The sequence below is a fragment of the Mauremys mutica genome, chromosome 8 (genome assembly GCF_020497125.1).
Source record: "Mauremys mutica isolate MM-2020 ecotype Southern chromosome 8, ASM2049712v1, whole genome shotgun sequence".
NCBI lineage: Eukaryota > Metazoa > Chordata > Testudines > Geoemydidae > Mauremys > Mauremys mutica.
The window spans coordinates 33,406,368-33,428,049 of record NC_059079.1 but is presented as its reverse complement, the minus strand read 5'-3'; the positions used below and the strand labels follow the sequence as shown (position 1 = coordinate 33,428,049).

The 21,682-nt window shown below is 37.5% G+C and overlaps 1 protein-coding gene across 1 annotated transcript in view; it reads right to left on the bottom strand.

Annotated features, from left to right (window-relative positions):
- Positions 1-2,681: 2,681 nt before the first annotated feature.
- The window catches only part of BTBD8 (BTB domain containing 8), a 67,116-nt gene continuing 48,115 nt past the window's right edge, over positions 2,682-21,682 (bottom strand). Inside the window, exons 13-18 of the mRNA XM_045028614.1 lie at positions 15,807-15,868; positions 14,045-14,681; positions 13,602-13,689; positions 12,919-13,058; positions 8,545-10,971; positions 2,682-7,186 (exon numbers count right to left, since the gene is read on the bottom strand). Of these exons, the coding sequence (XP_044884549.1) occupies positions 6,717-7,186; positions 8,545-10,971; positions 12,919-13,058; positions 13,602-13,689; positions 14,045-14,681; positions 15,807-15,868 (3,824 nt within the window). The 3' untranslated portion in view covers positions 2,682-6,716. The remainder of the gene's footprint in view (positions 7,187-8,544; positions 10,972-12,918; positions 13,059-13,601; positions 13,690-14,044; positions 14,682-15,806; positions 15,869-21,682) is intronic.

Genomic DNA, 21,682 nt, shown 5'->3' with positions numbered 1-21,682 from the left:
GAAGGGGATACCCTGGACATAGAATATCAGGGCTGGAAGGGACCTCAGGAGCTCATCTAGTCCAACCTCCTGCTCAAAGCAGGACCAATTCCCAACTACATCATCCTAAGGGCGGAGAGCTCTATGTGCCAGCTGAGCACATAGGGATCTACCCAGTCCCCCTGGTCGTAGGCCAGGAGATCTCTGATCCTGGTAACTTCCGCCAGGACCAACCTCTGGCACACCGAGGGTGGCTCTGCCATCTGCACACGAAGATGAAGATTGTGTAGCAGGGGTTCCATGAGATCTGCCCCCTCGGCCGTCACGGACCTGGTCACCGAGACCAGCTTCCAGGCCCGGAGGAGGTCCTGGTATTAGACCGGCAGCTCAGAGAGGTCTCGCGGAAGACCTCTTGGGTGGAGATAAAAGAGCTGCCATAGAAAGCAGGTATATTAGCCCCAGGATAAGCAGGTCCCTGTTCCCATGGTAATTAGGGTAATTAATAATCCATCTTAATTAGGACACCTGGGGCCAATCAAGAGCCTGCCAGAACCTGTTAAAAGCCTCCTCTCAAGTCAGATAGGGGCATTCAATAAGAGCTGTGGGGAGCAGGTGTGCTACTGGAGAGCCGGATGGTGCAGACACTGACAAATGCCAGGAGACAGACCTCACAGGTACAGAGGTAAAGAGCAAGGGAAACCCTGCCCAACAGGGCGTATATCCCTTCTAGGACCCAAAAGTTTGGGGAGAAGAAACTCTGCCAGAGGGGAGAGACTGAACTGGTGCTTGGCCTGCCACCACTACGCCCGGAGGAGCTACCAGAGATTAAGAGGCTGTCCTCCTCTTCCCCTGTCAGGGAGGCCAAGAGGAACCCCTGTTCAGACAAGGAGTGGGACAGTAAACCCAGGGTGTGGGGAAATTCCCAAGGAGAGAGAAATCCTCCAGCCCACCGCTAAGAGGAAGTGTGGAACCCACCAAGGCGGAGAAGAAGTTCTGCCACACCCCACATGCAATGAAGTACAAAGAAAGACTCAGCATTTCAGTTACATACAGGGTTTATTATTTTCCATTTTATACATAAATGGAGAAGGCTTGTAGGACTAAGCAACTGTACAGCAATTTTAGAAATAGAAGTGCATGTTCACTATTCATCATTTGGAGATGCAGATAGTTACTTATCCCTAAGATCACAATGTGGGCTAAATGTTTAAAAAGTAAACGGGTAGAAAACATGCAAGTTTTCAGTTCGATAGCTTAAAAAACAAACAACTCTAGACCACTGGGTGAGCAGATATTTTAGGATCCTAAAGCCATGGATTGCTGGAAGTGAAAGTATACCTTCTCTCATAATACATCCTAGGATCTGGAGCATGACAGTCCAGACAATGGGGATTAAAGTTTTCTATTCTACAGTTAAAAAAAAAAAAAGTAGATCAATTAGTGGAAGGTAGGAAGGTCTGACACTCAGATGAGTCTGTCTGCCACATAATTAATTGATGGGGTCTGAGCATGATATGACTGCTGGTTAATTGATGTTATTTTAAGATTGTATGAAATATAAACTATATAGAGATTTTACACTGCTACATTGGATCTGATGTACACATTGGCCTGTCCCTGACATATCAGTGTTATGTACACTGATGATATTGTACTGAGTCAGAATACCATACTACTCTCAGCTTTATAAACAAACAAAATGGATCTTACTAAATATTTAGCACAAGTCTGACAATCATATATTTGCCCTACCAATATAAAACACTGAAAGGGCACTAGAGGGCTGGATCCTTGACATGATATAATACATTAAACAGCGCTCAGGCACAGCTTTTCCTAACTCAGCGTTATAGAATGAATCATATAGTGAAAGTGAAACAAAAATTCGAAGCAATACTGGCTAAAAGTTTCATTTTGGATGCCTGAAGTTAGACATCCATCTCCATATGTAGGCACTTACATAAAAATGGCCAGATTTTTAATGGGAGCTGCAAAGGCTCAAAATTTCTGAAAAAAAAATATATAAGGCCACTCAGGTCCCTAAATATGGAGACAAGTGCCTAACTTTAGGCACCAAGAGGTACACGTGACCCATTATCTCAAACTTACTGAATAGACTATGCACATATTTCCTTCCCTTTCAGACTTTTTTTTTAAGTTACACAAACTATTTTGACCACTTATATCAAAATTAACAATCTTACTAGGCATAGTACAAAACCCTTGAATAATTGAGGCCTGAGTATTTTTTTCCAAGAGCTGCAAGATTGTATTTATATTTTAAAGTGGAATGGGAACAGAATCTGAAAACATTTCTATCCTTGCTGTAATTCAAGCTTGCCACCTGCCTTGAAGTTACATTTCTTACAGCTTTGAATTTACAATTGAAGTACCAATAGGATCACATGTTGAGGCAGATTTCTTACTTGGGAATGTCTGTGCAGTAACGAGGGAGAGCAAGAAAACAGCATATAGTTCCATTATTATTAATATTAAGTATTTATACCAGGGATCGGCAACCTTTCAGAAGTGCTGTGCCGAATCTTCATTTATTCACTCTAATTTAAGGTTTCCTGTGCCAGTAATACATTTTAACGTTTTTAGAAGGTCTCTTTCTATAAGTCTATAATATATAACTAAACTATTGTTGTATGTAAAGTAAATAAGGCTTTTAAAATGTTTAACTTCATTTAAAGTTAAATTAAAATGCAGAGCCCGCCAGACTGGTGGCCAGGACCTGGGCAGTGTGAGTGCCACTGAAAACTAGCTCGCATGCCGCCTTCGGCACCTGTGCCATAGGTTGCCTAGCCCTGATTTATACTATCGTGGCACCCAGAGAGTCCAATCAGGATCCCATTGGTAATTAAAAATAGTTTCAGGTATTACACCCACTTTTGAGTTCCCCTGCCAATTTTTGTGATTTTGTGATTTTACAAACACTTCATGAATTTTAAAACATGTTTGTGCAATTCTTTCTACACAACGGATGAAAGAAAAACACGGAGAAATGACTAAGGGCCCAATCATGCAAATACTTCATGTGCTTAACTTCACTCATACGAGTAGTTCAAACATAGGCCTGTGCTTAAATGTTTGCAAGATTGTGGCCTGACTTCACAGAGGAAACTGTGAAACTGAATGTATACAGAGGGCTATCAAATGAAAGGTCAAAAGAGTTGTACTTTCTGTTCCAGGTTCTTTCAATTATTAGCAATCACAGGTAATAACAGTAGGAAAAAAATTTCAGATGAAAGTGGGTTTTTTGTTTGTTTTTAGTTTTTAAGTTGACTATTCCTCTAAAGAAGTTAATTTTCCAGTGCACCGAGTTCAGCTCCCTGAAATACACCCCGTGGCCGGAGTCTGGATACTAACTGAAATAGGTATAGAATTTTTTGCAGTTAAAACAGCAGTGTTTCTAATTCTGCTGTAGAATCCTCCACCACAGCTTGTCATCAACAACAGATTCATGAAAACAGTTACAAAATTTCTGCAAGAGAGAAAAGCTTCTAGTCATAATGGATGTCATTTTAAAAGCCCATTTCCCACCTCTAGTCCCGTGTAGTCACCACCAGCTTTGTTACAGAGCCACTTGCCCTGAATTCCTGTATTTTTTTTGTCTTCAGTTCTGCTTAGTGCAATAAGTTCTTCCAAGAAAAAGTTGACAAAATACGTGACTTTCCCCATCCCCTTGGTTTACCTTCCCTTTCCTCTTCTCCTCCAATTCTCTCCCTCCTTCCCCTGCCACAGAGACAGAAGTTTATCTGCTCTCATCATTTTCTTGTATTCCCCTGTCTATATCAATCTTTTGTCTTACTTAGTCTGTACCCCAAAGAACTTACAATCTGTCTTTTAGTTCTGTGTTTGTATAAGACCTAGCGCAACAGGGTCCTGGTCCTTGACTAGGGCTCCTAGGCACTTTGGCAATACAGATAATGAATAATATTACTACTTTTTACTCCTGTTGGCTTTGCAGAGCCAACATGGCTGAGAGAGAGCTGGATTCTATTATTTCTTGTGCATTGACAAAATTTTTACTGAATTCCACTTAGTTACACCTGTTCCAATCCATTGAAGAAGTTGTACCTATATCACTGAGGACCTGAGAAAATAACACAGGTTGACTTTCAAATTCTAGCCTGAAAAATGAGTGCTGGTATTCAGAAGAAAACAAAACAAAAAACCCACATCATTTTAACTGTAACAAACATATTTGATCTGTGAGCCAGACACACAAACAGGGAAACATGTCATTTTTCACAGTCACTTTTCAGTTATGTGCTGCACTTGAAGAAAACAAGAAAATATAAAGGAAAGGGGAGAGAGCGCAGAAGGATCCTTCTCTTTCATTCTCTGTCTACTCTCCTGATCTTTTACCTTTTCTTCTCCCATATTACTTTGTGTAAAAATTAATACCCTCTTGTGCCTTCATCAATTTAGAGTTCATTAAATGTTTTTATTTTATACCTTCCATGGTCCTTATGTCTCCTACATGGCAATAACCATGCTGGAATGAGAAACCTGAGTTTCATCTCTATTTTGAGTTCTTTGAACCCCTCTATAGAAGACAATGGTGGTTTTCCTTTATCCCACAGATGCTCCAATATCTGTGCTCCTCTCAGAACTGGAGGAGGTAAATGGGATCTCTCTCCTGATCTTGGAGGAGATTTGCTTTTGGGAGTTCTCCTAGCTGCAGCAATCTCCCTTCCCCCATCCACCAAATGTGGATAATGTAGCAAATACAGCCTACAGTGTGTAAGATGCTGAGCTTGCACAAACTCAGGCTGTATTAATTTATGCTGCTTCCTTTGTGGTTTAGGAAGGATATCCAGGAGTCCAACTGACGCCCCTAGCCTCCTCACAGGAACCCTTGGGGAGGATCCTCTATAAGAAAGCTGGGGATGGGTACGCAGCCAAGACTGAACTCCCTTCTAAGTATCATGGGCACACACATGAAGGGGAGATTAATGTCTTTCCTTTAACCTGTATTTAAAAAAAAAAAAGTAAAATTCTTCCTCTGTCAATTTATAATTCTGCTTCAATAAAATGTTGATTGTATTGACAGACACTGAAGTCAGTGTATAGCAGCCTTTCCAAGTCATGAGTTCTGAGATCAAAATGCTGATTAGGTCAAAAGTGAAAGTTAGTTTAGCAGTCACTGCTTAGCCACATCTCAAAGCGACTTCACAATTCAAGACTCCTGTCAGTCTCTGCTTATAAACAGCATAGGATTAAAATAACAGGAATGCCTGCAGACCAGGATTAAGGTGCATTGGCAGAATTGTGCAAAAGTTTGCAAAACACCCGCCTGTATTATCCTTGGCTATAACCAGTGCAAGTTAGGCTTTTGTAGTCTTTTTTTTTTAAACCACCATTTTAGTAATTTGTTACTGCAGTGTAGCACTCCCATTTGAAGGCACATCTCCTGTTGGTCATTAACAGGAGGGGCTCTGCAGAAGCAATATTGTATAGTTTACATAAGACTATCCTTATTGCTGCGTTTTTGCCTCAGTATGGCATGAGGAATATGGTCCAATATCCTTCACCTGGAAAGTATCCCCCTTATTAACTCCCATCCCCAAAAACAACAACAAAAAGCCCTGCTCATGTCATTTAACTGCCATCTTCTTTAGCAGCAGAATGAGCAGAGCAGACATGGTGAGAAGCATTTCCGTCTTGGTTTTCCTTAATCAAGAGGATGAGACACTGGGCCTCCATAAGGAAATTTTTAGAGGCATTATGAGATTAAAAAAAGAGACAGCAAAAACCCTAATACTCTCACAAAGATAGAAGACGCACAGGGATTTTGAAAACCCCAATAAACTAGTTATGACTTAGACAGTAGGGGAGGGGCACAAAAGTATCTTGAGTTGTAGCACAACTAAAATTCCACTTCAAACATGGACTTTTAAAGTGAAGAAGGCAAGAGTGCCACTGCTAAAACTTCAGACTGAATCTACTTTTTGAGCTGTTAGACACAGTATTTCAGAACAGGCTTAGCATTCTGATTCATACACCAGGCCATTATTTACTGAAGTAAGGGGATATATTTGTGTTCCCAAGAGAGGAACTGTACCATTCTTACACTACCTCTGTAGTCTTGTATTTAAATAAATGACAGTTTAAAAACAATTATTGAAAATTTTCAATACAAACAAAAAATATACAAAATCAATCTGGTGGAAACAAACTGAACAAGCGGCTTATGCAAATAGAGTCCAAAACTTTTTACATTCTGTAAATGCAAATATAAATTTCTAACATTTAAAGTACTGTTGGAACACAACACCTTTCAACACAACTGCTCAATCTTTTATTGTTGAAAAATCACCGTATGAAGAGCAAAAACGAAAAAAAAGGTGCTACTTCTTGTGCAGTCACATGTTAAAATCCATGCTCAATAAAGACTATATTAACAAACGACAGAAAGGGGATAGAAGATGGAGTTTAAACCAAGGTTCTTCTTGCAAGTCGTCTAATTTTTCTAACAATTCTAGAAAATACATGCTCAAAGTTGATTTTAGAAAAACATCTATTTCAGCTTTGAAAAATTATTCTATTTGTGACTAAAGCTAGGTTATAAATTAACAGTATTTACCTCAATATATTGGAAACATTGCCTCAGTATCAAGAATTGGCTGTTCTAACTGATGCAGTATTTCATTACTGTATGGAAACAATGCATCAAAAAAATAGATTTGGGGTAGGGGTTGGAGTCCATTTTCAAACACTTGATCACTTTAATGATGGGTTTCCAGTTCAAGAATTGTCCATTCCCCTTGAGGAGAAGAACAATCTTCAGAGGAAAAGCTCGCCACTGTGATACTTGCTGAAGAATCATCCAGTGGCGACATTAGTTCAGTCCATCTACTGAAAGTATCAACGTGTGATTTACCCTGAGGCTTTGAACCATCTCGTGCCAGAAGTAGTGTCTGATTGATAAGATATTGTGCTAAGTTAAGGTCTTCAGGAATAGAGTTTTTGAAATCAATGTTTGAGTCCTGCTCAGATAACAATTGCCTGAGAAGAGTCCAGTCCTGTTCTGCAAATTGCTGATCTTCAAAATCCACATCTAGAATGTCCCTTTCTGACTCCATCCTTTGCTCAATAGCTTCTCCAACATCCATCTCATATATTGGAGAAAGGGTTTTTGAAGGTCGATGCTCATACATGCAGGTTTGTGCCAATACGTCACAATCATCTATGTCTCCTGCAATAATTCATAATACTACACAATGTAAAAATTGCACATGTTCCCCCCTCAGGGCTTTGTAGAGCAAAATTTAACTCATTGCAGCAGAGACAATCCAACAAGTAACAAAAAATGTAAATTTATACAAAATTGACAAAATGTAGGCATTTATTTTCTGTGTAAAAAAACCCAAAAAAACAAAGTCTGGTTTACAAATTAAGTTAGAGCAGCAATCACCACTGGTAATTAACAATAAACCTTCATAATTAGAAAATTTCTGATACAGAAAAGACAAGTTATGTAAACAGACAATTAATGCACATGGAATTTCTAATTCACTACAATAACGTAAAGTTGGAACAGGAGGTGGCTGGGAAGGAAGGGAAAAAAAAAGAATATATGATCACTGAATGGTGATGTAAGGTCCAAAGAGAAGGAAAAACAAAATGGCTTATTCACAGGCTTATTTTATACTACACATTATAAGGGTAGCTACAGGCAAGGACAAGCAAACTTAAAAAAAAAATAGTACAACTTTTAAAGGTCTTCTTCTGTGGTTCTGCTGAACATAGATCATCAGCATTTCATTACTCTTGAATACACAATAGTTAATATATTCAGACAATATATACTGGCTTAGAAAGACAAAACAGATAAAACATCTAGACAATCATCTAACTAGGTGAATCAAGCTAGAGCTTTTTTTTTTTATCATCATCACTGGTTCAAATATAATCTCTCTTTTAGGAAATCTGTTTTCACTGGTAAAATTTAGAACAATTTAGAACAAACTGCAAGTCAACTGCTCCCATTGAAGTCTGGGAAACATCCCGCTGAATTCAGTGGGAGAAGGATCAGCATCCATATCTCCATGTAAAATATATTATATCAACAAATCGCAAAAGTAATGAATATAGCTGTTAACGTAAACAGTTCAGTGCACTTTAGTAAGGTTATTACTGTAGTTATTGCACATCCCACTTAAATATATGATATAGGTTGTAAAGCAGACAAAACATATACAAAAGTTCCCACCGAAAGCTGATGCTGCCAATGTTAAATTGGACCAAAAATAATTAGCATGCAAGGAATTGTTCCCAATCTCTTTTTAGTACTGCATAAAATCGATCTGAATAGATTTGCCTAGTATAAATATTCAAGTTTTCCATTGAAACATTAAGTTATTTAATGTGTATCAAAAATGGACGAGCATTCAGTAAACAAGTAAATACTTAAAAGCATTTACATTTTGTTTAAAAAATTTGAGCCAATTATTAATTAGAGTTCATGATCTGACCCCAGACATCACATTTCCAATATTCTGCTTACTAATTTAATGTTTTGAGGGACTTAACATTTCTATTTCTGTACATTACCTGCAGGTAAATCAGTATTAGTGTGTTCAGTAGGTGCTCGCTGACACTCTCTCACTTGACCTTCCAGAGTCAGTAAGTGATTCTTACAGAGTTTTACAGGTTTTGCAGAACTCTTCTTTTGCATGTCACAATTAGTATCTCTTTGATGAAGGTCCAAATGACATGGTCTTTCTTGAGACTTCGTGTCATTGTCTGAAAGTTTATTGCACTGTTGAATTTCATTAATCTCTTCATTCTTACTATTTACCTTTTGCTCGTCTATTGAACACTGACTATCTGCTACTGACAGTACTTTGTCTGGGCAATTTTGTTCTGTCACTGAAGCACCCTGATTATCTTTTCCTTTGATTTCTGTGCTATGAGGATCTAGAAAAAAGTGCTCACTTTTATCTAATCTCTCACTTCTATCCTTTTCTTGCTGTTTGCACTCCAGGAATCCATCTTCAGTTTCCAATGAATACCTTGAATAAGTCTTTTCATGATGCTCCTGAGATACACTATCAAAAACATCAGAAGGAGTAGGGGAATCTATGGAATGCCGAAGGAGAGCATGAGCATCTCCATCATCAGATCCCAACTCTTCACATTCATCTACTGAAAGTAAAACAGATCGCTTAAATTTTTTAGTTGTAGAAAATTCTTGACTTTCAATATCATTCTCTGTTGCATCTTCAAAAGCTAAATTAACAATTCCTTGGAATGGCTGAGCAGGAGGGTCAGATGGAGGAAAGCTTTCTACTACATTTTCTGCTTCAGATTTTTCATCTTCCGTTTCATCTGCAGAAGAGGAAACTTGGTCTGCTTCCTGAGTAAATTGTGTGCTACCAAAAGTAGTGTTTTCATTTTCCCTAGTATTGACCCTTAATACACCTTGATGTGACCACACTTCTGGTTTTTTTCTTGGTATCTCATCATCACTTGTTGAATTAACACGAAAAAGATCCGAACCCTCTTTTTTCATTTTCACTTCTATTCTTAGACTACTGTCATAGATTTTTAGTTCTTCAGGTGTACTTGTATCACTGCTGCTTCTTCCAAGAAAATCATGGCACAACATAGTGCTACATTTAGAAATCCCTCTCTCATTTGATCCTTCATCATCCTGAGAGCCTCCAGCATCATAGTCTTCTGATCTCGGTTTGATATCATCAGAAGATGTTGTTGCACTGCCGGTATCAGATTCAGGACTCTCTTTTGGATCCAACACACCTGTACTCAAATTCCAACGATCCACAAAGGGAGTTTCTGAATTTTCATGGCTTTCTGGTGTTTCTGTAGTATCCATATCTTTAGGTGAACATTTTTCTGTAACCTGTCCTGTGAAACATTTTGAAGCAGCATCTGAGTCTACTGTAGCAGACCTGTATTCGGTCAAGGCTGATTTATCAGACAATTGACCAGCACTTGCAAATCCCTTTACATGAGTCTTAGAGGATTTTCTTTCATCTTGTTCTGAATTAGAGGCATTCATTACCTTAGAAAAGCTGGGTAAGTGATCTTCTCCATAATTAATGCCCATTTCAGCATTTAAGGTATCATTTTGTTCCACACAGTCTTCTATTGTGTGTGTTAAACATACTTTGCTGTTTCCTGAATATCCCAAGTATTTCTGAGCTGAATCACAAACAGTTTTGCACTTTTTCAATCTTTCTTCTGAAACTGAAGTAGGGAGTTTTTGGTCAGTATTCTTGCAAATGACTGAGTATGCATTTCTGCTAGGCTCTGTATAACAATTAAATTCAGTTGTATTACCATCATCTTTGTTTTTATCTACCAGATATGCAATTTCAATTTCATCTTCACAAACCTGTTTTGATTCCATTTCATTTTGCATTGAAATATTCAGCTTAGGAACATTTTGTCCTCTAATTTGAGTACAAAAAGGTTTGGTTTCTACTTTGTATTCCCCATTTTCAAGAGGATCCAATAATTTTCTTGATTCCATGAGTAGGTCTCCTGTGCTACATTCTATCATAGATTTTTCACACTTACTTTGTTTTGCAGGGCTGCATTTGTTATTGTCGTGTGGCTGAATTGCAAAAGCAGCAGATGTATGTTCAAGTTTCTGTTCTGAAATTTTCTGTTCAGGACTATGCACGTTTTTCTGGACAACAGGAGATTCACTTCTTGAATGTCTTTGTGTTGAAGATTGAGCTTTTGATATAGGCTGCCCAGTAACTATTTTCTGTTTTGGGTCTTTACTGTTTATAGTCTCACCTTTCTTTGAATGCATCTGATTTTTGGGTGTTATTATTTTTGCAGTGGCTTTAACTGCAGATGTTTGTGACTGTTTAATACTCTTTTTCTTAGATGAAGGTTGTTTTTCTGAAAGTGTTGTCTGAGACAAATTTTGCATCATGTTTTTTCCTTCATTTTGTTTTGGAGACATTCCAGATTTTAATGAATTTTGTGAATCTCCTTGTGGTCCTAACAAATAAAAAAGTAAACAAAATACATTCTAGTCAGAGAACTATATTATTGATACATGCATCCAACTTAAGTCAAGTAAAAGATTAAAAATATTTTAGACAACCAAGTAATTTTAAAATTTGTTAAATTAAATAATCTTAAAATACAAACATTTAATAAAAATATCTTGCACTAATTTAGGACCTTTGAATCCAAAGCACTTTACAGACTGTAAATGTAGGAATCACTTCATCCACTACTGAAGTGCAACCATTACTAGAGTGGAAAGCAGCAGCTATCTAATGGTACACCGAAATCACTGCTCAGTTGTTTAACCTAGGAAGTGATGAGTACTCTATTCAATTTAAATTAGAGGAAATTTAAGTAAGCAGAATGTAATTATTCTAGTAGTAATATGGCCAAACCACCAGTATTAACACCAGTATTAACCCATACTCTTTCAGGAAGTGTTGTGAGATCTTTAATGACCATAATATTCTATGACTCTATGAAATGGACAGGACCTATGTTTCATGTACTAGCTGAATGCGAATTAAAGTAGCATTCAGGTTCTAATTTAATCAATAAGGAAATGCAGTGTTCAAGATGAAAATATTCCACTCTTCACTTTCCTTCTTGGGCCTTGGCACAGCCAGGTCTCTACACAGTGAAGGTTATTACATACCATACCATACTTGCTATAAAAACAGCTACAATGGACTATACTTTTTGCTAGTTATAAAATAGGTTGCCAAGGTGTTAAAATGCAGATTTTAAAAAGGTAATTCTCAAGGCATATTGTCCTCACACCTTAAACAGATTTCTTCTTGCCTTATGATACTTTTTCCATGTCTGTGAATGCACAGTATTTCTAGACTGATGCTTAATGGAGCAGAGACACAATTTAAGGAAAAATAAGTTAGGTTTTACTTAATACTCTGAGGACTTTGGACTTTCACTTAATATATTTTATATCCCATAATATACTCTTATTTTATATCAAAATCCTTAAGAGTAATGAGTAAAATGCTACTTACTTTTTACCCTTAGGCAATCAGTGCTACTGACATCTAGAGTTCAGTGCATGCTAGAATACCTTGGCTTGTGTGACAAGTCAATAACTTTGGGGCTGTAACTATGAGACCAACTAAATATGAGAAAGAATGGAGGCAGGTGACTAAAGAGCTTTCTAATTATGTTAATTTGAGCATTACAGATCTTTAGGGTAGTTTTTTTTTTTGTTTATCTGTAACACTTGTTCCCTGCACATTACTGTGACTGGAAAACGTCATTCATCTACCGGTCTGATTTTCTACCTCCTACTTAGGTTTTTTCCACAATCACTGTAACTCTCTCCGGTGTTATGATACAATCAAAATGAAGCGGTTTATTTTGGACTCTATAAAAGTTTAATTCTTATTTACACACTTAAATTAAAAGATGATTGCAAAAGAAAAAGATAATTTTGAAGTGTTTTTACTACATACTGTACAGCATGCATGAAAAACAATATTCAGAAATGATGAACACTGGAATCAAGCAGTGTTAAATATAAAAAGCATATTATGTAGACAAAAGGAGAAATATCTTCCATCCAATCTGGCTCTCTAATGTGTATTGTGAATTTGTTTCAGATACAGAATTTCTCCTGAACTTAATGGAAGTTCTAGGTGCAGAATACTTAAGATACCATTAGAGGAAAAAAGATCTACAAAGCATATTAGGGAAGGGGTTTCTCCCCAATAGCTGGCCAGATTTAAAAAAATAAATATACACCAGCCTTATGAGAATTAAACAAGCAGAAAAATACATCTGAGGTCTGTCAGCAAAAATGAAATATGGGAAATACACCAAGATTGTCAGAACTTTTCTATTGTCTGATAACAAACTCCTTATCTGTGTTACACTATAGCAAAATGATTCAAATAGTAAAGTATGATTTAGTTTAGTGCCATTTAATTCTACCTTGGTTTTTAGCAACATTAGCTGGTACATTCTTTGTCTTCTGCTGAGCTGCAGAATTGCCACTCACATTTCCCTTTTTCTTCAAAACAGTTTGTGGACTTTGTTCATTGTATCCTTTCCCAGTGGGTTTTTTTGTCACACTATGAGAGAAAAAGATACTGCTTGCATTACTTGCAAGTTTAACATCTAACAAGTGAACTTGTTTAAATAATCAGTAGTACTCTATATATTTTAACATGGAAAGCACAATATGCGCCATGTAAAATGACTTTCCTCTTCCTGAAAACAAACAATATATTTAGGGACCTGTTTCTCCAAGGTACTACTAACTCCTCTCATCTTCCATTGATTTTGTAGCTTCATCTAAGCTATTTCAGAGGCTATGTAGAGTTCTCAGCACTTTCCAGGATTCAGTCACATAATTGTTCAGATCTGCAGAGTTACTGTAACAATGCTAAAACAACAAATAAACAAAACAGCCCAAACCCAGAGGCAAAACAATGCTATCTTCACAAGAATATTGTCCACAGTTATTTCTACTTTCTTACTAACAATGTGAAATAGACAAATATTCTGAAAAATTCTTAGGTTTAAAAACATGTTGATTAAATGACAATTACATTTAATCAAGCAAGTAAAAACCCAGTATAAAATTATAAGTAATATTTTGATTTCCAACAAACCTATTTGTTGTAACGTTAGTCTCAAGTTCACTAGCTTTTTTGTTGGTGGCTCCATTAGTCATCTTCAAAACAGACTTTGTTTTCATTGCTATAAGCAAAATTAAAGATTAGTTATAGGATAAAATGTACGATATACAAATACCTAAAAAGAAGTATTAACGTATAATGGTCAGCTACTGAAAACAGCATAGATGCCAAAACTGGAAGAATTGAGATTTTTATAGTGCTGTCCTGTATACGCACATATTTTTTCAAAGTACATAACATTTGAGTTAGAGCCATTAATACATGGGCATTTTAGCATTACTTTTTGTGATTAATATTTATTTTTAAAATATGCTTGTGCAGGGTCATAACCATCTAGACTAGAACTTTTGGAACTCTCCAGGCTGTTTTCCAGCATATGACCTGCCTGTGGCAAGTCAGAAGGGGTCTCTAATTACCGGTATGTTTTTTTGCTTCATCTACTGGTTTATCCTCTTTGGGTTCATCTAGTTGTTCATTGGAAATCTGTAAATCTGTGCTTGAGTTTGACAACTTGCTGAAAGTTCCTGTCTCTGTTACTAGAGAGGGTGATTCTTTCCCTGTGGTTTTCTTCAATGGCTTTGTTTTGATTTGCACACTTGGGCTTCCAGTAAGTACTTTAGGTCTGGCACCTGAACTTTTTCCTTCCTGATTTTTTACACCTTTTCCACTTCCAGAATTTTTTTGCCCACTTGCAGATGATGACCTTTCTGAATCTTGTTTGGTAATCAAGCTTTCAGCCTTAGCATTTCCATTACTTTCTATTTTTGGCTTTATGACAGCTCTAGCCTTTGGTGAAGCAACTTTTTCCCCAGTTTTTGAATCTTTTGTAATCTTGGAAACTGTTTTCTTACTATCTTTTCCCTTTAAGTCATCATGTTTTGAAGTCTTATTAGCAGGGTTTCTGTTGGTACTTGATGTATGTCCAGATGCTCCTAATCCATCAGATTTCATTTTATCCTGATTAGTGAAGGAACTGCCACAATAATTTCTCTTGCCTTTTACTTTCCAGGAAGTGTGCTTTATATCAACAGAGTCAGTAATGCGTCTGTTTAGCTGGAAAGAACAGAAGACGTTTAACAACACAATAAATCACGCATAATCTTTAGCTCTTGAAACACAGGTACTCCTGAAGTTTAGCATAAATCTAGCACTAAAATTAGAGTTTGGGAGGAAGAAATAAAATTAATTTTCCAAGTCATGGAGCTCAGATAGAGTGCTTGAAAGGCAGCAAAGTACTAACTCCAGTTCCCTTTACGTCCCCTATTGAAGTCAGATCTGAGTCAGAGGGTACAAGAAATGCCTATGCAAAACCTTGTCCTTTAGTTTGGACACAATACTGTATAATCTTTACTTCTTTATACAATTAGTTCCTGTTGGAAAGATTAATTTATTTTACAGGTTATATTTAGACTTTCAAACTGGGAATTCAATATTCAATTCCCTATGATCATGAAGACTGCCATTATTTTAAAATACATATGACATGGGAAACTTTCAACCATTACAAAACAGTATATCTTCCAAATAAGGGTTCAGAATTCCCAGGTAAAGGTATTTTTTAGTATTAAGATTTAAGCCTATAAAAATATAACCTAACTAGTAACAAAGTGAATAGTAATGTATATCCTTGGACATTAACCCCTATAACAGTACCTTTTCTGTCAAACAGCAATGTCACTTTGGGCATGATTCTCAAATACATGGACTGTTGATGACTTTGAAAAGCTCTTTCACAGCAAGCAGATTAATGAGGAGCATAACAGACCGAGTTAAGTGGTGGCTTGAGCTAGTGGAACAGCTCCATTAGCTCAGTAGCAGACCACCCTTTCTTCCAAACTTGAGATCACAGCTTTATTATTGTACACCAACAGGGAAGTGTGCAATAACATCTGAACACAAAGTCCTGTCTTCTGTTTGGCCCCAACTATTTGAAAGCATGGACTTGTGCTAACCCACATCAAAATCTAAAATGCTCTAACAACAGACATCACAGATTATGGATAAAATACTAGCTCAACTAGAATTACAAGGAAAATGTGATTGCTGAAGATTAACTACCAGTAGTTAGTAAACACAGACCACAACACATTATATTAGTTTGAAAATATAAAGCATGAAAAACATTACTGCTCCTTATGGGATTCTGATTTTTTTAATTGTAAGAATCTAAGCATTTACCTGAGAACTAGTGAATACAGGTTTTTTGCCAAGTCTTCGATCATCCCCTTTGTCAAAAGCAGCTGTATAGGGAAAAAGGATCGCTATTATCAGTGGGAAGGCAGCATGAGAGACAGAGAGAGAGAGAGAAAGTTCCATGAATAAGGCTGGCTATCTTTTGGATCCAGAGAACTAAACAAGGGAGATTTATTTTGGCAAAATGGAAAACATTAAGTGGCTAAGGATGTTTTTGTATCTAGAGTACAGGATTCAGAGTTAGGAGATCCGATATCTGTAATGAACTCTGCAACAGACTTCTTATGTGACCTGGAGCAAGTTACTTAATCTCTGTTTCCCCATCTACAAAACAAGGATAATACTTCCATACCTCTGATGTACATAGCTCATTAAATCTTTGGGGTGTACTTTGAGAACCTGGGTGTATAGGAATGTGCAAAAACAATCACTTTCAATTAGTTCTAACCACCTATACATTTATACTAACATCATCTATTTGAAATAAAAGATCTATTCTCTTAAAACAACTAAACAATATACTGTAGTATATAGTGTGGTCTGCTTGGGGGGCATGTGCTGAGCCTAGCGGCCTGCTAAGCAAGGCTGAGAGCTTCTTAAGGAAATTTTGATTCCTAATCCCATTACAATCCATTAAGCATTGACCAAGGAGCAGGACTAGCAGGGAGAACAAGGGTTTAAAAAACAAGCTCCAAAGTGACATGGGGAGTTTTGCAAGGGAGGGCTTGTCTACACTACCACGCAAGGTTGATCTAAGATACGCAACATCAGCTACGTGAATAGTGTAGCTGAAGTTGACGTACTTAGAACTACTCACGCGGTGTCTTCACTGTGGTAAGTCGACAGCTGATGCCCTCCCTTCGACTCTGTTTGTGCTCCTCGTTCTGGTGGAGTATCAGAGTCGACAGGAGAGCGTTCAGCGGTCAATTTTATCGCGTCTATACTAGACATGATAAATCAACCCCTGCTGGATTGATCGCTGCCCGCCGATCCGGCGGGTAGTGTAGACAAGCCTAGAATTTAGAGAGGAAGCGTGAGAGTTAGATACACCCAACGTTCTCTAAACTTAAGCCAATAACCACCCCCATCCCTCCAAAAGAAAAAAAGGAAAAAAAGCTGCAAGAGTAAAAACAATGCAGGCAGAAGTCCAGCAGCAGAGTTGGGGCTATCCAATTTATTGCTGAATGCAGCATGCATGATTACCTGCCTTGTGGGCAGGTGGCATATGTGCATTCAGTGCAAGGAGCTCATGACCCTCAGAGAACGAGTACGGACTCTTGAGACCAGAGTAGCTGAACTGGAGAAGCTAAGGGAGACTAACAGGTACATAGATGAGGCTTTCTGGGACATATTAGAGTGGTTCCACCCCCAGTCTGACAGCCTCTGTGCTGCTGAGGAGGAGGAGGAAAGTCTCCAGGAAGGAGATCATCAAACTGGAGCGGAGGGAAACAATCCTATAGTTCAGACCCTCTTTCCAAATGATGTCATGGTATCCTCTTGCACTGAGAATACCTCTCGGTGGGGGGGTGTGCGTGAGAGAGGGGATGGTGGAAATCCCAGTTATTAGTAAGAGACAGGTAATGGGGATTTGATCAATTAGAAATACGAATAGCTGGGTCTGTGATGACCAAGAGAACCACTGGTGAACTGCCTGGCAGGTGCAGAGGTTGTGGATCTCTCAAGACATCTAGACAGGCTTACGTGCAGTGCTCGGAAGGAGGCAGTGGTGATAGGGTACCAGTGACATAGGGAAAGGCAGGAGAGAGGTCATGCAGGTCAAATTTAGGCTTCTAGATAAGAGATTAAAGACCAGGACCTTCATGGTAGCATTCTTTGAAATGCCTCCAGTTCCATGTGCAGGGCCAATTAGATAGGAAGAACTGCAGGGTATCAATGCATGGATGAGACTATGGGTCTATTACAGAAGTGAGTGGGTGTAGTTCTTTGCTTGCACTGTGCAGGAGATCAGAATAGATGATCATGATGATCCCTTCCGGCATTAAAGTCTATGAGTCTGACTCCCCATACTGACTGCATACATGTCACCTCAGGAGAAATACAGTTTCTAGACTCCATCAATGACTGCTTCTTGGAGCAGCTAAACCTGGAACCCACAAGGGGAGAGAGAATTCTGGATTTAGTCCTATGTGGAACAAAGGATCTGGTCCAAGAGGTGAATATAGCTGAACCGTTCGGTAATAAGGACCATAATATAATTAAATTTAACATCCTTAATGTCTTGGGGGGGATGGGAAGAGGTGGAGGAAATACCAAGAGAGACCATCACAGTACCATTTAACTTCAGAAAGAAGAACTACACAAAAATGAGGAAGCTACTTAAATGGAAATTGAAAGGAACAGTCACAAGAGTGAAATGCCTGCAAGCTGCATGTAAACTTTTTAAAAACACCATAATAGAGGCTCAGATTAAATGTGTATCCCAAATTAAAAAGAAAAAATAAGAGGACCACACAAAAAATGCCACCATGGCTAAACAGAGTAAAAGAGGCAGTTAGAGGCAAAAAAGGCATCCTTTAAAAATTAGAAGCCAAATCCTTCTGAGGAAAATAGAAAAGAGCATAAACTCTGGCAAATCAAGTGTAAAAGTAAAATTAGGCAGGCCAAAAAAGAATTTGAAGAACAACTAGCAAAAGACTCAAAAATTAAACAGCCATTTTTTTAAAGTACATCAGAAGCAGTGAGCCAGCCAAACAATCAGTGGGGCTACTGGAGGATCGAAGTGCTAACAGGCCCCCACAAGACATTGCCAAGAATCTAAATGATTTGCATCAGTCTTCACCAGAGAAGATGTGAGGGAGATTCCCACACCTGAGCCATTCTTTTTAGGTGACAAATCTGAGGCAATATCCCAGACTGAAGTGTCAACAGAAGAGGTTTTGGAACAAATTGATAAATTAAATCAGTAACAAGTCACCAAGACTAGATGGTATTCAACCAAGAGTTCTGAAGGAACTCAAATACATAACTGCAGAACTATTAAATGTGGTATGTAACCTATGACATAAATAAGCCTCCGTACCAGATGACTGGTGGACAGCTAATGTGATGCTAATTTTCAAAAAAGGCTCCAGAGACTATCCTGGCAATTACAGGCCAGTATGTCTAACTTTCATACCAGGCAAACTGATTGAAACTACAGTAAAGTACAATGACATATAGATTAACATGATATGTTGGGAAAGGGTCAGCAGAGCTTTTGTAAAGGGATATCATGCCTCACCAATCTATTAGAATTCTTTGAGGGAGTCAAAAAGGGTGATCCAGTGGATACAGTGTACCTGGACTTTCAAAAAGCCTTTGACAAGGTCCCTCACCAAAGGCTCTTAAGCAAATTAACAGTCATGGGATAAGAGGGAAGGTCGTCTCTGGATCAGTAAGTGGTTAAAAGATAGGAAACAAAGGGTAGCAATAAGTAGTCAGTTTTCACAATGGAAAAAGGATAAAGAGTGATGTCCCCCAGTGATCTGTACTGGGACCAATGCTGTTCAGCATATTCATAAATGATCTGGAAAAAGATGTAAACAGTGAGGTGGCAAAGTTTGCAGTTGATACTAAACTACTCAAGAACATTAAGTCCAAAGCAGACTGCAAAGAATTAAAAAGGAATCTCACAAAACTGGGTGACTGGGCAACAGAATGGCAGATGAAATCCAATGTTGATAAATGCAAAATAATGCATATTGGAATATATAATCCCAATTATACATACAAAATGATGGGGTCTAAATTAGTTGTTACCATTCAAGAGAGAGACCTTGTAGTCATTGTGGATAGTTCTCTGAAAACATCCACTCTGTGTGCAATGGCAGTCAAAAACGCTAGAATATTAGGAAAGGGATAGATAATAAGAGAAAATATCATAATGCCACTATATAAATCCATGATACATTCACATCTAGAATACTGTGTGCAGTTCTGGTCACCCCATCTCAAAAAAGGTATATTAGAAATGGAAAAGGGGCAGAGAAGGGCAACAAAAATGATTAAGGGTACAAAATAGCTTCTATAAAATGAGAGATTAAAAAGACAGACTGTTCAGCTTGGAAAAGAGATGACTAAAGGGGATACAATAGAGGTCTGAATGACAGGGGATGGATCACTTGATGATTGGCCTGTTCTGTTCATTCCCTTTGAAGCATCTGGCATTGGTCACTGTCAGAAGACAGGATATTGGGCTAGATGGACCATTGGTTTGACCCATTCTCATGTTCTTTGTCAAAAGCTGTAGTCTCCACATATTTGCATATGTCCATTATATACACACTACCTCTTGAGGCAATACATGTTAGTTTTAAAGTTATCTGGAGGACATTATGTAAGCTTTTCTGGGCAAGGAATGCATCTTATCCATGTTTGTAAAGCACTGCATGTAATGCTATATAACTGAATTAATAAAGCTACTAATAAATATTTTTTCTGTATAACGTCTGGGAGGCATCAGTCAATGAAACCTTCAAATCTGTAGCGGTTGTGCAATATAGAAAGGATATATGTAAATACTGTACACAGAGAAAAGGGATAAAGATTTATTTTTGTTTATATGCATCTTTTGGCTTGATGCAAATTTATCTATTTTGAGAAAAATGGGTTAAATAAACATTCACTCTTCACATGCTATATTCTACTATTTATTTATATGGACAAAGCACACAATATGACAAAAGAATTTGCTACAAAGCATCTTTATTTAGCTGTATAGAAATCCTGCAAGAAAAGGCAAGATGCTGAAAATGGCACCACAGGGATATAATATTTTTTCAGTGATGACTCTGCACATTAACATACACCAATATATTAATACAATTTTCCCATAAACTTGTGCCCAGGAGAACACAGAAATGCTGTGAATGAGAAAAAGACAGTGCCTTCTTGTCTTAATTTTGTGTATTTCCTATCCTAGGATATTAATCTACAAAAGTTAGGTCTTTTCAGAATTCAGTAGTACCTGAAATTTTCTCAAGATGAAAGTTGTTTGACCTCTGTGATCCTAAACAAATCTCATGTAAGAATTAAGATGCTTCTAGGAAAATACCATCATTTTGTTTATAGAACAAAAACCTACACTGAAAATTTTCCATAACTTAATAGTTTACAGTTAAAATGAAGTCTCTCAGAGCTGAATTAATGCTATATAACTCTGAAAAACCCAAAACAAAATAACTTTCCTACTGTTAAGATGGAGAGTTGAATTACACCAACTTTATGAACCCAGGTCTAGGCACTACTTTACAGCCCTAGTACAGAAGAACATCAGATGCCAAACGTACTCCAAATTATGCTTCTATTTCTGAAAGCAACCCCCCAAATTATTAAAGTGCTTTATAATGAAGAATGAAATCATGAGCCTTTTTCAGAAAGTACCAATCAAACATAATTTAGTAACACCCTTAAATCAGGCTTGTAAAGACTGACATAGTCCATCTTTCAACCAACATGTGAAGGGATAAAAAATTAAATCCATCTATAATCATGTAGAATTTTTCATTAGTCTCAATTTTAATGTCTTCATTAATATTTAAGATATTTTACCTTTTACTATGAATCAAAGATGAGCTAATTTTAAAGAAAATTTAAATGTCTCACATTTTTTCCTTTATAAAACTGCACTATCACAAAGCAAATATTCAACCAAGGCCCTGAAGCCATTTTCACTTCCACACCCTCAAAATTTCATTCCACATATTTGAAAATAAGGAAACATTCAGAGCACAAACTCCTTTTGTTTAAAGCTGAAGTACTGCCTCTTAACATTTTAAGAGATCGCTATGCAGCTTCCAGGGGGGCTCTCTGCAGCAACACATACAATATCACAATACCAATCAATTGTAAAGTCAAGCCAT